The sequence below is a fragment of the Malaclemys terrapin genome, chromosome 3, assembly GCF_027887155.1.
Source record: "Malaclemys terrapin pileata isolate rMalTer1 chromosome 3, rMalTer1.hap1, whole genome shotgun sequence".
In the NCBI taxonomy this organism is placed as follows: Eukaryota; Metazoa; Chordata; order Testudines; family Emydidae; genus Malaclemys; species Malaclemys terrapin.
Window position 1 is genome coordinate 14,496,035 of NC_071507.1, and position 16,157 is coordinate 14,512,191.

General features: G+C 39.6%; 1 protein-coding gene across 1 annotated transcript in view; it reads left to right on the forward strand.

The window, feature by feature from the left end:
• The window catches only part of COMMD1 (copper metabolism domain containing 1), a 121,808-nt gene extending 110,859 nt beyond the window's left edge, over positions 1-10,949 (forward strand). The window contains exon 3 of the mRNA XM_054022074.1: positions 4,840-10,949. Coding sequence (XP_053878049.1) covers positions 4,840-4,947 — 108 coding nt within the window. The 3' untranslated portion in view covers positions 4,948-10,949. The remainder of the gene's footprint in view (positions 1-4,839) is intronic.
• The last annotated feature ends 5,208 nt before the right edge of the window (positions 10,950-16,157 follow it).

The following is a 16,157-nucleotide window of genomic DNA, read 5'->3' on the forward strand; positions in this document are numbered from 1 at the left end:
AAGAAGAAAATATATGGTGAAGTTAAAGAAGCTAAATCAATTCCGTCTTTTGCAAAGTCCGTGATTCATATTAAAGTCTATGAAACATCACTTGTGCTAAAAGGAGTGCCATGACCTCGGAAACCAGGCCATGACATTCTCCTCTGTTCAGGTTGCAACAAACAAGGTTGAGTTGTGCCCACACAGCAGCTATTTTCACAACACAAGTTTCTGCATCTGTGCATCTACCATGGTGCCTAACTGTGTTTGTATCAGTGTATTCTGGGGAAACATGGACAGCTGTCCTGCACTGCCTCAGACGTAACCAAAGTACATGCACACTCCCCTTAGCCCAAGCCAGCTGGCACAGGCCAGACCTGAGTTTTTAATTGCAATGTAGACATGTCCTCTGTTTCTTTGATTAAGACGTCAGTTGAAATCTAGGCCTTTGTCTCACAGGCCTAATAATCAACATTAGCCATGCCTCAGAGCTTCTTCAGACATCCTTAACCAGGCTTTATATGTCAAATACATATGAAACCACGTTTTTTTTTCTGCTCCTCGTTTTACCTGAGAAATATCAGGGATATCAAATTTGCTTTCCCATTCTTTACTGAATGACTTTTTAGGGCATTAAATAATTGAACTACAAATTTTTTAAGATCTGAAATGAAGGGATGAGGATTGAGTCTTTCACAAAGAAAGCTATTTTTCCTCCAATGGTTGTCAAGAATTTGAGTTAAATAGGTTTTCTATTAAAAACAAAAATCAACACCAGACTAATTCAAAAACCCTGCTCCTCTCAATTGCTCAGGTTTCAGGCCTTGTCTAAATAAAAAAATTATTCTGATTTAACTAAGGCCTTATCTACATGCGAAAGTTTTAAAAGATATGCTAGCTATATTTACACTGGCATAGTTACATCATGTAGACACTTATTCTGGTATAAAAGATGACTTTTTTCAGTTAACTTAAACTTCTTTTCCAAGTAACAAAACCTAAACTGAAAAAAAAACTCATTCTAACACTGGAATAAGTTTGTCATCACAAAGGGAGGGGAGAGGAGGGTGGTTATATTGGCATAATTGTATCAATTTTTTAAATTCATACCTTAGGTTTTACTGCAAAACCTTTCCTATGTAGACAAGGCCTAAATACTTTAGAAACAGATGTAGTTAAATTTAACTACATCTGTTTCTAAGCAACTGTTATTTAAAAAGAGAGATGGTCCACCTTTATATATCATAGTGAAGTCAAAAGAGCCCAACTTCTTTTGTCCTATTTGCATGTCACCTTTCAGTGCAGTACTATTGTGACTAGGTAATGCAACCTATACTGTATGGTCCTTTATCATACTCCAAGGGGGAGATGGCATTCATTTGGTAGCTCTAACAGTTTACAATACAGTAATAAAAGTATGTAAAAAATCTAGGACCATTTACTGTGCATACTTTCTCCTTCACATCACTTCCAGAAGGCATAGGCGTGCTAGCCCACGGTGAGATAAAGCCATCACTGCCCCGTTATTCCAAGCTATCAGCATCCTGTGGGTCTCCTCCTTTGCCTTTTCGACTAAGCTCCTTGATACAGGAACCATGGGCTCAGTTCCTCACACTGACCATGTAGGTGAGTTGTGTTACAGGCCTAGGCCCTGATCCACAGTTGGATCTGCACAGACAGTTCTTTTGCATCTGTGTGGACACCTGTTGATATGAGTAGTGTTCAGTGAAGCTCTAATTGCATAATTGTGGCTCTGTTCTTTAAAAAGTGAAATCCCAGGCCCACTGAAGTCAATGAAAGTTTTGCCATTGAGTTCAGTAGGGCCAGGATTTCACCCCAGAATAGGGTAATCATATGTCCCGTTTTTATAGGGACAATCCTGTTTTTTGGGACTTTTTCTTATATAGGTGCCTATTAACCCCCACCCCCTGTCCCATTTTTTCACAGTTGCTATCTGGTCTCCCTACCCCAGGACTATAGCATGGCTTAGTTAAATTCTCTAAAATGTCAAAATAGAACTTTGCTAATGGTTTTGCTAGTGTGTGTTTTGGTTTTGGTTTTAGAGATCAAAGCTGTGAAACCGGTTGGTAACATGTTTAAAAGGTGCTTTGATCTTATCTACACAGTCAAGACTATAACATGATCTGTGACATAGTGGACTTTTTTGTAGATGTGCACAAAATTATTTCTTTGGTGTATTTGAGAAAGACAAACAGTAGTAAAGCTTTGCGGTCTAAGACTTGGAAGTATATTTTTCTTTAAGTAGAAATTGGCTTTACATTTTCCAATTTGTAGTGGTTACACCAAAAGCTATGGATTTGAATTGCATATTGCCTATGCTTGCACATGTAAATGTTAGTTTACCCCCATCAGGTGCAACTATAAAGCCTCAGATGATTACATAACTGATCATTTGCAACGCTATCTTCTCAAGATGGTTTACTAATCAAAATGCATACGAAGTTATGAATTGTCTTGTTCACTCTTCCACCATGAGCATGAGGAAATCTCATACAATTCTAACTGCATTTTCAAGTGTGGGAGACCTGGATTTTTTCCAGTGCACTCTAACTAGTAAAGAAGTTGCAACAGAGCACAATGCCAAGTGGAGATAAGCTGTCAAATTCCATACCAAACATTTTAATACCACAGACTGATCAAATTTAACTTTGCTCCATAAGGGTGTATGTATTTTCTGGTGCCGAAGTATTTTCTGTGAAATGTGTCATTAATAGGCATTGCAAAGTATAGCAATAAATTGTGGGAGGTTGTCTTCAATGCCCAGTCCTAGCCTTCAAACCTATTTATTCAATTTCTTTTTTCAAATTACTGAGCTGTCATCTTGATAAAAATCATATTGAGAAGTCTTTGTTGAAGATACTAGACCTGAATAGTTAAATAAAAATATTATATTAACGCTAAAATAGGTTTTGTTGAAAAATGTTGTGCTTAATTATTTGTTGGGTTGGGGTATTTATTTGTAGTTGTCTTGTGACTCCTGAACCAATATGAATTCAGTTCTGACTATCATAGCACTGCACTGTTTGAATCAAAATCAGTAAAAAGTTTTATTTTACAAAAACAAAAGATGCAGAGGATTATCAGAGGAGCACCATGCTAATATACAGCCTGATTCTGGGTTGTGTATTCTTGGTTTGTTGGGTTAAATTAGCAAATAAGGACGCAAAATGAGTTTAAGTAGCAATTTAAATAAATTAATTAATCAGTTTTAGAAAGTGCAAATCTAAAACAATTTATGCAGAAGGAACTGTCCAATGGAGAGAGCTGTAACAAAGAAGTTACCATTAAGTGAGCTAGGGGGATGAAGAGGCAACAACATGATAAATGTAGAGTTAAGTAACACTTCAAAATTTTAGGGTCTGGTTTTCAAAAATTCAGTGGCACAATTGCAGTTACCATAAATGTGTGTGCCAATTGTACAATTGAGCCCACATCCCTGATTTGTATGTGCAACTGTCGTTATTCCAGGTGCAATTTCAGTACACCATTGCAGGCACGCAATTGTGTGCCTGACGTACTAAAAATCAGGTTCTGTCATTTCACTTATTTCTCTTTTATGATTGTTTAAGTTTTGTGTGTTCTCTTTGATTGTTCTGTGCTGCTAATAAACAAGCTAACTTCTTTGTGTATATATTTTCTTTTGCTTGCACTTCTCTCTACCTTTTTTTCTCCTTGAAAAACCAGTGAAGATTCTTGTATTAAAAAAAGAAAGCAAGTAGAGAAGTTGCTTTCATGTGTATATGAAAAACAATCTGTTCATTGTTTTAAATTCATGTAATGCCTTTCTGAAAATTAGATAACCAGCTTCAGACATTTTTCAAGTTGCATTTTTCTGGGGATTTGATCTTCTCTGTTAAATAATCAGTTAAGTGCATAGAATTAAGTTTGAAAAATACTAAATGTTAAAACAAAGGTATTTTGAAGTAATGGTAGAGGTTTTAGTCTAACTGATTAAAAAAAAAAATCCGAGTTGAGACTGCCTTTCCATTCTTAGTAAACTGTGCCGTAGGTATATTGATATAAAGAACTCATGGCTATTCAGTGAGTCAGATTGCCTGGAAGGCTGAATATTCTAATCTTTCTCCTCAAAAAAGAGCACTCCCTTCATGGTATAAGAAGTTATTACTGTATTTGAATATAGGGTTTGCTTTGTTTTTTAAAATGGAGCATTTCAAGACACCAGAGGTTTGTAATATAAAAGTACAACCCCCGTGATTTCTATTTTCACTCTTGTTTTACTTCTGACCTTAGCGTCTGATGTGCAGTCCCAGTCACACTGCAGAGTAGCTGTGTCTGCACTAGCATTTTTGTAATTATCTCCCAGTGTTTCTCTACCATTGGTGCAGCTTCACCTGGACTTGCATGTACAATGCAGCCAGGTACACTTGCTATATCTAAATGTTATCTTCCAAATTATACAAGGAACTTTATCTAACTCAGATATATTGATGAGTAGAACTGATGGGAGAGAAATCTCCTTAGGTCTTTTTCCTGCTGATTTTTAACAACTAATTCCACGTGGTTAGAAACATTTTATTTTTTCTCGTGTTTATTCTCTCTGTCCCTGACAAAATCCCTTCCACTTGGTTTATCCTGATTTATACCCCACTTGAGAATAACTATATTTGTGAATGGTGTGACCCGGCCTTTCAGAGCGAATCAGTGCTGCTGCTTAATTGTCTGTAGGCATAACTGTTCTGTGATGTCAAGTATTGTGGGGATCTCCCACAATGAAATTCAATGTCCCCTCCAGCAATCGTACTGACCTATACAGTTTTTCTTCACCAAGAACAATTTTTTTACTTAACTAAATGTCATTCTTCTCCTTTTATTTTCTAGGAATCTGAATTTCTGTGTTTGGAATTTGATGAGGCCAAGGTGACTCAAATGCTGAAGAAACTGTCAGAGATTGAAGAGAGCATAACGGCGCTGACGCAGACCACCTGATTGTTAAGATAAATAAAGAGATTGTGACTCAGAACATAGCTGGCCTTAGTACTTGTTAATAATTTCTATTTTTATATATGAAATTGTTACCAATATTCTAGTGATATTTGATCATAAAATAAAATATTGTGGGCTCGGTTGTGCCACTCTGACACTTGTGAGCACTTACTCAAACAAGAAATCCCATTGAATTCAATGGGGCTACTTGCCTAACTGCATAACAGCTGAGCAAGGCTGTGCCTAATCAAGCCCAACATGTTAGAGTAGTGTGGCTTTCCTTTTCATGCCTCTTAATGATTTGTCGAGTCATCTGACTACTCTGACTCTTGAGATAAATATTGGGCTGCAGTCAGTATCCACGGGAAACTGAACGGCCATGTGGCAGGGGAAAAAGACAATCTAATGGCTGCTCAGATTTTTCCTTATAAAGTAAAGATCTTCTATGATAATTCTTTCCCTTTCTCATTGGAACCTAAGGGGGCAAACTGGGGTCTCAGTCAAAGTCTGTGATAGATCTCTGTTGTGGTTGTGCACTAGGTATAAAAACGAATACAACGTCAACCAACTAAGAATAGGTGAGAGGAGAGGTTTAACTGCCACAGGTAGAGAAAAACATAAAGGAGAAACTGAATCAGGAAATCTCTGCTAATCAAGTTTAGTAGACAGTCAAACGCAGAGACCTGAAGCTCTGATAGACTCCCATTAGTACACCTGCTCCCATCACACCCTGAATCTTATAAAAGAATCGATTTAACTAGTTCACTAGCACATACATATAGTACATTACTGAAAACAGTTATCAAAACAGTTAGGGAAGCAAATCCATCAGCCATTCCAAAGCACAGAGAAGAACTCTCCTGGTACACATCATATTGACCTCTCTCTCTCTCAAGCAGGCTATAAATATCGTAGCAAAAATCCTAGGTCCCAGATAGGAAATAATCCTCCAGTCACTGATAAAAATCTCTTTGCAATTTAACAGATTTACCACGCACCAAATGGCTTTTAACATGTATTTGCCCACAAAGAATCTGATCCTGCAAAGTACTGAGTCCTTTCATAGGCTTAAACCAGGGGTGGATGTGGCCCACAGTCACTTAACCATGATTTATTTCAGTGGCTTCCACTTTGTACAGAAATTAAACAAACAAATGCTGTCAAGAGTCACTATATAGGAATAATTTTCTCATTACTGTTACTGCCTGTAGTGCCCTGTCTAGTCACAAGCATATTGATCAAAGGAACGCTTGCATTTAATTTTTTATTGATCTGTAAATGCAGGGCCCGTTCTGTTCCCACTGAAGTCAATGGAAGTTGGCCGTTATGTTAAGCCCCTTTCTTTTTATCCAGACTGAACAATGTATGTGTACTCACCCATTTGTTTTGAGTTTGGTGTGAGTTTGGCACCACATGACCCTGAGGCTCTATACAGGCACAGAGTTTTTTTCTACTGCTATGATTTGAATACAGGTTTATTTTTAGTGTGCTTAGTTTAACCAAATCCTAATCGTTCCAACCCCTTTCTTCCCTTTTCGCTGGCCCACCAGCAGGCTGTTCAGTTAATTCAGCAGTATTCATACCACGTTAAAGTTTGGGAACCTTTCCTTTCCAGAAATGGGATGTCACCCCTTTTTTCTGATATGGGGCTGCCGTGATCCAAACTCCACAGACGGGGGACAAGATCCATTGCTCCTAAAGATTTGGCATGGCGATTTCCCAGTCTTTACTCTTTGCTACTGTGCTGAAGAACATCGGTGAGGGGCTATGATGGTGACCCGTGGAAACAGGAGGGATGGGGTTGGAAAAGATGGCAAAACTAAGTGCAATAAAAATAAACCTCACCTCAGATAAACTAACTCCTCATTTTAATAAAAGCTCTGTCTCTGTACGTAGCTTTGGGGCCAGGATGAAAGCATGGAATGTGAAGCCGTGAAATTCCGAAACACATGTACATGTGTGTCTATAATCTAAATATACAGTAGTTATTTATCTAAAACGTATATTTCATTAGCCCCCAGTGTGTTTAAATAATTAAGTAGTCATTGGGCCAGTGAGAGAGCGTGAGAATGACTCTGTGGCCTGGTGGTTAGCGCACCCCCTTGGGAGGAGGGAGACTCAAGTCCCTGTTTCAATAACTGTTTCATTATTTATAAAAAGTGGAATAGCTTGAACAGGAGACATCTGCCCCACACTATGCCAGAGCCCAGCAATTAGAATATTTTCCTGGGATGTAGGAGACCCAACTTCAAATCACTGCTCCACAACAGGTCTCCTACAACCTGTTCAAGTGCTTTAAATGCTGGGCTAAAAGTTATAAGGGGGTATCTGCACCACCAGCTCTGCCAACGTTTTTGTTGAAAAAGGACTGACCTGGCCTAGGCGCCTAACTCCAGGAGAGGTACATGGCTGTGAATCTCCAGTGGAGCTAGGCACCTCCCTCCGACCTGGACTTGAGTGCCAAAGTGCCTTTGAGGGGTGGGGTTTAAGACCTACCACTCTCCTCCTCATTTCCTATTGGCTAGCTTAGGGGTTCCCTGCTCGTCTGCTGGCTTTTGTGAATCCCTTTCTTAGGCACCTCTCTCTTCCCTATCAATCCTGGGTGCCTAAACTCAGAGTGGGGAATTGTGCTGGGTGGTCAGGTCCCTAAAATGTCCCTTTGTGGATCAAGCCCCTCCCTCTCTTGCAGCTCTGCCTGGTCACCAGCATTCCATTGCGCTGCTCAATAGAGACTATGTTCTTGCTTTTCTTGTTATCACTGGCAAAAAACGTATACATATTAAGGGTAAAGGTTCCATTGATTCTTTCAAGTTATTTTCACTTTGTAAGCAACAGATAGAGCTAAGACTATATTAAGTGCTAGTAAAGAATAGTGATGACAACATACAATACAGTAGTGCCATAATTGAAGTGCATTTCATTGTCTCTGCAAGTGAATTTAGTGCTTGTGAAGATGCCAGATTGATTGCACTTAGAAATTCAACTTCTCCCTTCACAGAATGGGGAAAGGACAGGATTTCTTGCCCACCCAATCAGAATATAAATGCAGCTCCCCGGTTAACCCACACCATCCTCTTTGTGGCCCACCTCCCCCTTCTGTCCTCCTCTTCCAGCACTACTCCTCTCAAGAGCTGCCCCTTTTCCTGATTTCTCACCCTCTTGTGTAAGGACTTTACATCCTCCTGTACCCATTTTTCCATCTTGAGTTCTCAGATCCCTTCTTACTACTTCTGGGCCTTGGCCACTTCTCAGTACCTCCCCCCATGAGAGTCTGAGCAGAAGCTACCCTTTGCCACTCATTCCCAATTTTGTAACCTCCATGACCTGGGTAGAAGACTCCTCCTGAGAAATCATAACTGCCCAAAGGTGGAGTCATCTTCTGCCACCACCACTTGATCTGACTCTGTCTTGCCAATGCAGTGTGTTATTTACTGCTTCCTCAGGGTCCTCAGCCTGCGGGGAAACAAGGAGAGTGAAGTGGAAGCAGGACACCTAGGATGCACTGAGAAGCCAGATAGAGGAATTTTGATAGAGGAATATGCTTCCTCACGTCTCACCAACAGCTAGGAGAGGGACTCCACTTGTGTGTGGGACCTGAAGACTCTTGAATACTCTGGCAACTCACTAGAAAAGGTGGAGATGACAGAGCAAATCTGGAGGTTATGCTAGTCTGGGCATCAGCAGCAGGACATGCTTCCTTACGGATCCTGGATAATGTGCCTATACCCATCCTGGAGGGATCTTTTCTATCACTAAGCGTCTATCTTGTCGCCAGGCTAATTCAGCCTTTGGCATCTGCAGAAATGGCCAGCAAAGTTGCCTGTTAGTGCTATTTGTGGACGATTTTAGCTGTGACAGGGACTCCCAGTGTTGCCTACTCATAGTTTTAATACAAGTCTTACAATATGTGGTGCTGTTCTTAAAGCCCCAGCTCCAGGAGTCAAGTGATTTCATAATCTCAGCTTTCATTTTTTAATTTTTTTTTAATCTGGTAAATTTCTTGCCCTCATGATTGTGGAGAAAAGGTCTGGAGTGCACAATGAAGCCTCAGAAAGCAAATAAAAAGAACCCAGACTTTAATATTTTCTTTCATGATTTTTAAGAGAATCTCATTCTTGTTTGGGGCCTGATATGTCAGTTTTCAGAGATTGAAGTTGGCAGCACTAGACACCTATCAGCGAGCAACTAGCCTGTGACCACCAAACCACCAGGCCTCCTGATGGCCAGCTACTAGCGACGGCTTTGGTCATAATCAACATGTACTGGATTTGAACCAGGGACTCAGTGCCGATTCTCTGAACTAATGAAAGTTCATTAAAATGACCTAATACATTTTAAACAAGGTTTTATTTTTTAAAAAATAGAGGGTCCGTTAACGCTCACAATCTTAAATAACTTCCATCATGTCAAGCGTAGTAATTGTTTTATTTTAACATGCACAGAGGATAGGAAAATGTGATATAAATGGAAATTAAAGAGAAACAAACTTAGAACAGATGTCAGGAAGTACTATTTCATGAAAAGAATAATAAATATGTGAACCAGACAAGGTTACTGAGGCAAAAAAAAAACCCCAAAACACTGGGGTCATTTTTGAAATAATTGGGTGCTTTCCAGGAAGAACTTGGGAAGCTAAAAAGGAGCATGTTTCCATGGACTTCAGCAACTTTCTCCCTAACATTTATTGTCTCTCTCTAATCTAATGCTTTTATTTTCCTCTTCTGGGGAGTTGTAAATTATCTAGCTGATGTGAGAAATACTTAGCGCATATTGAGCCAAATTCTGTCTGGCCTTCAGTGAGGTTGCAGGGGTGTGACTGGAAAGGAAAAACTGTCCCATTCTGCAAGATTTGTCATTGGCAGTAAATTTTGTACTTCACCTGAGTGCTTTAATGCTAGGTTAACATGGGTGGTCGCAGACAGGTGGTTTCCTCTGTAAAAGTGAGCTTAGGTTTAACCTGATTTAGGTGGAACTAAATGGAAGTCTGGTTTTAACTCTTTGTGTCAGGATTTGAAATAACATTTTAATACACATAGATAATGGGGAAATTTTTCAAGAGTAACTGAGTGACTTCAGAGCCGAAGTGCCACTGACCTTCAACTGAAGTCAGTGGGAGATAGGTGCCTTGTGGGATTTTCAGAAATGCCTGTCTGCATCTCTAGGCACCTAAATGCCTTTGAAAGTCTCTTAGGCACTTTTGCAAACTCTATCTAATGTGAATAGTGTATCTAGGGAGCAAAGATCACATTGTGGGTAAAAAATGCATTCCGATGAAATAGTTTGAAAATTTGACCAAGAATTAAACAAACCAGACAGCTGATCCAATGGTTTTTGTGCCTCTATTGGAACATGTGGAACACTTTCACAAACACGACACCTGATGGTTTGCATCACTCCCACCTATCTGGTGAATTTGTCAGATTATTGAATTGATTTTGACATTTTAGGAAATGTTTATAGTTTCACATAAATCTGGCTCAGATTCTCAGAAATCATTATAAACGTAGTTCAGCATAACGAAAATGACTTGTTAATACAGTTGTGTTCCCATGGAGGGAAAACGTCATGGTTTGATGTAAGGGGCCAAATTATTGCTTGGTGTAGTCAGTAGAGTTGCACCAGGGATGAATTTGGCCTAACACAGATGAGAGAGAGATTGACCATAAACGTACCTGAAATATATAGGATAAAACCTTTATGAATTTAATCTGAGTGCATTAATTTTCCTGTGCCTTTGTTTTAGCCAATTAAATTTAAAAGATATGACGATGTAAATAAGAAAATTAGGGGCAGATTCTCTCTTGCCCCAAGATCCAGTCATTACTGTATAAGAGAGAAGTGGATCCATCCGGGAGTGAGTTACAGCTCCTTGATTCTTGAGCAGAGCCCAGGTTTGACAGCATGGTCAAGCTGTATTTGTCACTATTCTTACAAATCCTCTTTTGAACATTTTTCTTCCCAATTGTACCAGGAATTACTATAAAATAAAATACAGTTAACTGGTGTGTTCCTTTATCTTGTTTCTTTTCTTAGGTTTCAGTGGTTTCAAGCGATTTACTTAGGGCCCACATCTCCTTTCATTTACACCAGTTTTATGCTGATGTAAGTAACTTGGGGCTGGTAACACTAACCCCCCAGTTCGAACTAAGATACGCAACTTCAGCTACGTGAATAACTTAGCTGAAGTGGAAGTACCTTAGTTCGAACTTAAAGGTACTTACCAATGGTCCACACTCAGCAGGCAGGCTCCCCCGTTGACTCCGCCTACTCCTCTCATGGAGCAGGATTACTGGCGTCGACGGCGAGCACTTCCGGGATCGATTTATCGCGTCTAGACAAGACGTGATAAATCGATCCCAGAAGATCGATTGCTTACCGCCGGACCCGGAGGTAAGTATAGACGTAACATCCATTTTGACCTCACTGGAGTTACTACTCATTTACACCACTGTGAGTGAGAGGGGAATCTAGTCCATAGCCTCTTTACTATGTAGTTTTGATGCTGAATATATTAAGAGTAGTCGCTTAATTCTTTCCAATCCCAGTTGTTTGTTTCCTTCGTATAAAGTTTATAAATGGCAGCCAAACCGCAGAGCAATGAATTGGCAAACCAAAGGGATTCACCTCACGGCTCTGTGATAATAGTTCTTTCAATGAGATTTTCTTTTTCTTGGGGTATTTGCTCCTGGAATTGCTCAATATTTGGAGTATTTCCCCCACCGTTTGTCTATAAAAACCCAGCCGTCCCACGTTTTCTGAAAAAAACGAGCCAAGCATGTACCATAAATTTTATAAAGCTTTGGAGCATGTTAAATAACAGAGCGACTATTTTAGGTTGATTTTGATTTACTCCATAGCTGTTCCCATTGTTCAAGTTATTTGGCTTCATATAATCTGCTTTTCCATATTTTTTCTGTCTATTCGTTGTAGATTATTTTGTTAATGTAGAACTGGAAATTTCATTTGGGTTCTTACCCTGTTGGTTACTGGAATCAGAGGCTGATGGAGTCCCTTAGTTATGTTTTACTTTTGGATAAAGAGGTTCATATACACCTCTACCTCAATATAACGCTGTCCTCGGGAGCCAAAAAATCTTATCGCGTTATAGGTGAAACCGCGTTATATTGAACTTGCTTTGATCCACCGGAGTGCACAGCCCCGCCCCCTGGGAGCACTGCTTTACCACGTTATATCCGAATTCGTGTTATATCGGGTCGCGTTATATCGAGGTAGCAGTGTATTAACAAAGTATTCTCCTACACACATCCCAGAATCCAATTCCTCAATCCTCGTGATGTCTCTTGATGTATTTGTTTACCCTGTGTTCATGAGGAGATTCCTTTCTCTGGCCATTTGCTTAACACATTTTTTATTATATTTTCTGAGGAGTAACATCTTCAGCTCATTCTGTTACTGGAAAGCGGAATCTTGCCCCTTTAAAATTTTGAAGCAGTGAACAGAGGCTGGATAATGCTGCTCTATCTTTAATGTGTAATTTTCACTCCAATTTTATTATTTGGAGATACTTTTTCTAGAATGAAAACCAATCCTTTTTGATAACTTGAAATGTAGCTAGTATGTATTTTACATCTGATTTTAGTATTACGTTATCTTTCAATTTTATGCTTGTTTCTTTCCTTGCTTCTTGCTCCTTTCAGACATTTCAACAGTTGATTCGTTTTATTCCAAATATTTACAAAGAGGAGCTCAGTTTAGCTGAAAAGAGTTACAGTAGTTTACAAAGAGAGCCTTTTAAGATAGCGATATCATGTGGTGATGACAAGGCTCAGATCCTTTTTAGCAGTAGCTGGGAACTCTTTTAACGGATTATTTTTCGTGTGGTTTGCAATTAGAAAATTAGTCATAAGATCATAAGTATGGCCCTACTGGGTTCATCTAGCCCAGTATCCTGTCTTCTGACAGTAGCCAACGCCACACGCTTGAGAGGGAATGAACAGAAAGGGCAATTACCGAGTGATTCATCCCGTTCTCCAGTCCCAGCATCTGGCAGACAGAGGCTTAGGGATACCCAGAGCATGGAGTTACATCCCTGGCCATCTTGTCTAATAGCCATTGATGGACCTGTACTGCATAAATGTATGTAATTCTTTTTTGAACCCAGATGTACTTTTGGCCTTCACAACATTCCCTGGCAACGTGTTCCACAGGTTGACTCTGTGTTGTTTGAAGAATAACTCTTCTGATTGGGAAAGCTCCTGCTAAGATCCATTTCTTTCAAAATATTAGATCACAATGCAAAAAGCAGCACGATGAGATTGATTGAAAAACCAGTCAGAAATTCAATCTTTCTGACACTTTCCTGTGACGGGGTGTGCTAGGAAGTCTTTTAACAATGAGCTGACATATTTGATCTACTTAACTGTCTGTTTACACAAAGATGAAGTTTTTGTGTTGACATCTGACTACTGTTATCTAATGTAATAACCTTAACATTCTATCGTTGTTTACAGTGCAAAAATGAGGTGTGTTAGGAGACATGTTAACTCCATGTTCATATATCCTAGGACCAACTCGGCCACAAAACTGCAAACAACTTTTTAATTAACACATTGTTAAACATCACCTAGCACCTACAGTAGACGGGGAATGTTGTATTTAAAAATGCTTAACCTGGCTGTAGTCCCTAGATCAGCGATTCTCAAACTGTGGGTTGGGACCCTGTTTTAATGGGGTTACCAGGGCTGGCTTAGATTTACAGGCCCCCTGCCTGGGGCTGAAGCCCTTTGGCTCAGGCTTTGGTCCCCCCTGCTGGGATCCTGTAGTAATTTTTGTTGTCAGAAGGGGGTCGCGGGGCACTGAAGTTTGAGAACTCCTGCCCTAGATTAACCAAAACTGGATATTACATTGTTAAACATGAATGTCTTTGGCTACACTAGGTGCTAAGTGGTGTTTAGGTGTGTGTGAATTAAAACACGAGGTTGGTGAGGTAATATCTTTTATGGGACGAGCTGAAGCAGAACTCTGTGGAGCTTAAAAGCGTGTCTCTTTCACCAACAGAAGTTGGTCCAGTAAAAGATATTACCTCAACCAGCTTATCTCTCTCAATTAAAATGTGTGAGTTAAAATGATTTTTAAACACTCAGGGCACATCTACATTAGGAAAGAAGTTGTGTTTTAACATGTTAACTAACACATTTTAACAAACATGTTAAAATCCTTGTATAGATAAGGCAGTTGTAATTTGAACATGTATTAGCTGGTTGAGGTAAACTACCTGAACCAGTTAACACATGTTAAAACTACAATTGCCTTGTCTATGCGAGGGTTTAACATATGTTAGTTAACACGTTAGCTAATGTGTTACAAATATACCTTTTGTCCTTGTGCAGACAAAGCCCTAATTTTCCCAGTGTAGCCAAAACCAGAGTTACCAGCAACAGGTGGAGATTCTGAGATTTTCTACTACACACGGAACTGGGAAGAAGGAGAACCAGCCAAACAGGCTATTCACTCAGTGTTAGAGAGTCCCATCTAAACAGCAAAACAAGTGGTTATGTCTTGGTTACAGGAAGGCAAGCATGTACCAACGTAGGTCCCTACTGAAAGATAGCATATAGTTAGTTGCTAAGGCAGTTAATTATCATCCATATTGTGTGTGGGCACAAACTGTGTTTAGAGCAAAACAGGCCAATAATTGATTACAAACTCGATTTAAAAATATAGCTGTAGCATGTGTGGTGAAAACACTCTATGCCAACGGGAGAGAGCTCTCCCATCAGCATAATAAAACCACCTCCGCGAGCGACAGTAGCTATGCCATCGGGACGAAGCACTGACCAGCCAGCGCTTATGTTAGTGTAAAGTATGTCACTTAGAGGGGTGGTTTATTCACATCCCTGACCACGTAAATTATGCCAACATAAACTGTAGTGTTAACATAGCCTGTGTTCATGGGGGCAGTACAGCAGTTTAAGTTTCAGCAAAGCACAGTTGTTTGGGGAATGATTTACATGCTATGTTAGTATTTTAATTTGGGGATTTAAAGTGAGAGGACTGTAGGAGAGGGGAGGGATTTGAGGACTGGAGAGGCATGGTGAATTAATGCAAGAAACAGATAGGGAAGTTTACAAATAGAAACCAAGCCATATTCCGGCACACAATTCTGAATGCAACATGATTAGTAATGAGAGATACTGGCCACACAAGGGATCAAGCAGCCAAAATAATCACAATAATTTCAAGATTTTTAATAAGCTAAGTAGTTATTCTCAGTGGCTCTTCCTCTTAAATATATTTGAATATCAATGGGCTAAATAATGTAATTAAAAAGAAAAAAGCCCTGGCAGAACTTAAAAAAAAAAAAAACCACTCGGATTAATTTACTTCAAGAAACTCACTTTCAGGAAGGGCAAATTATGGGCATAACGGTAAGTGGTCTCAGCAGACTTTTTTTTGCATCAGCCAAAGAAAAGAAAAAACGAGTGGGCATAATATTTGGTAAATATGTAATTTTGCCGATTTAAAAATCAATCGAAGAATAAGGAGGGACAGTTCATCTTACTGAAGGACACAATTGCTCGGGTATTACTAACCGTGGGCGACTGCGAGCAACAGCAAAAAACATATTTAAGGATTTCTCTAAAACCCTGCAACACTTTGAAGAAGGGGAAGTTCTACTTGGAGGAGAGACAGATTTCTTATTGGCAGATCAACAAGGTGGATAGGCAAGCAGGTGTAATATTGACTTTTATGTGCCAGCAATTGAATCCCTCAGATTGTTGGCGAAAGTTAATCTCTAAATCAGTGACGCCAATGAGATCTGCAGAAATTGGCACCATTACAGGGTCAGATCATGCACCAGTGGAAGTAATAATTGATAGTTGGGATGGGTCCCAACGTTCACTTATGGAAAAGGAACTGTTTGCTTCTCCAGGACACCAATCAGTTGTAGCAATTACAGAGGACAGCGTTCAATACTTTCAGATAAATGATGGGGAAGTACGAAAGGAGGGCTTCTCTGGGAGACAGGTAAAGCAGCATTCAGGGATCAGTTGGTAAGCAGAGCCTCTCAGCTGAAAAAAAGAAAAAGTGCAGGAAAAATAAAACTAGAACAGGAGATAAAAAGGATACAGCACATGGATAAAACCACAGGTTCAAAAATAAGAATATCAACAATTAACTAATAGTGGGGGGAAACTGAATATGTTGATGACAGATGCCACTGAAAAAGCCCTGAGGTATTCAGAGCAGAT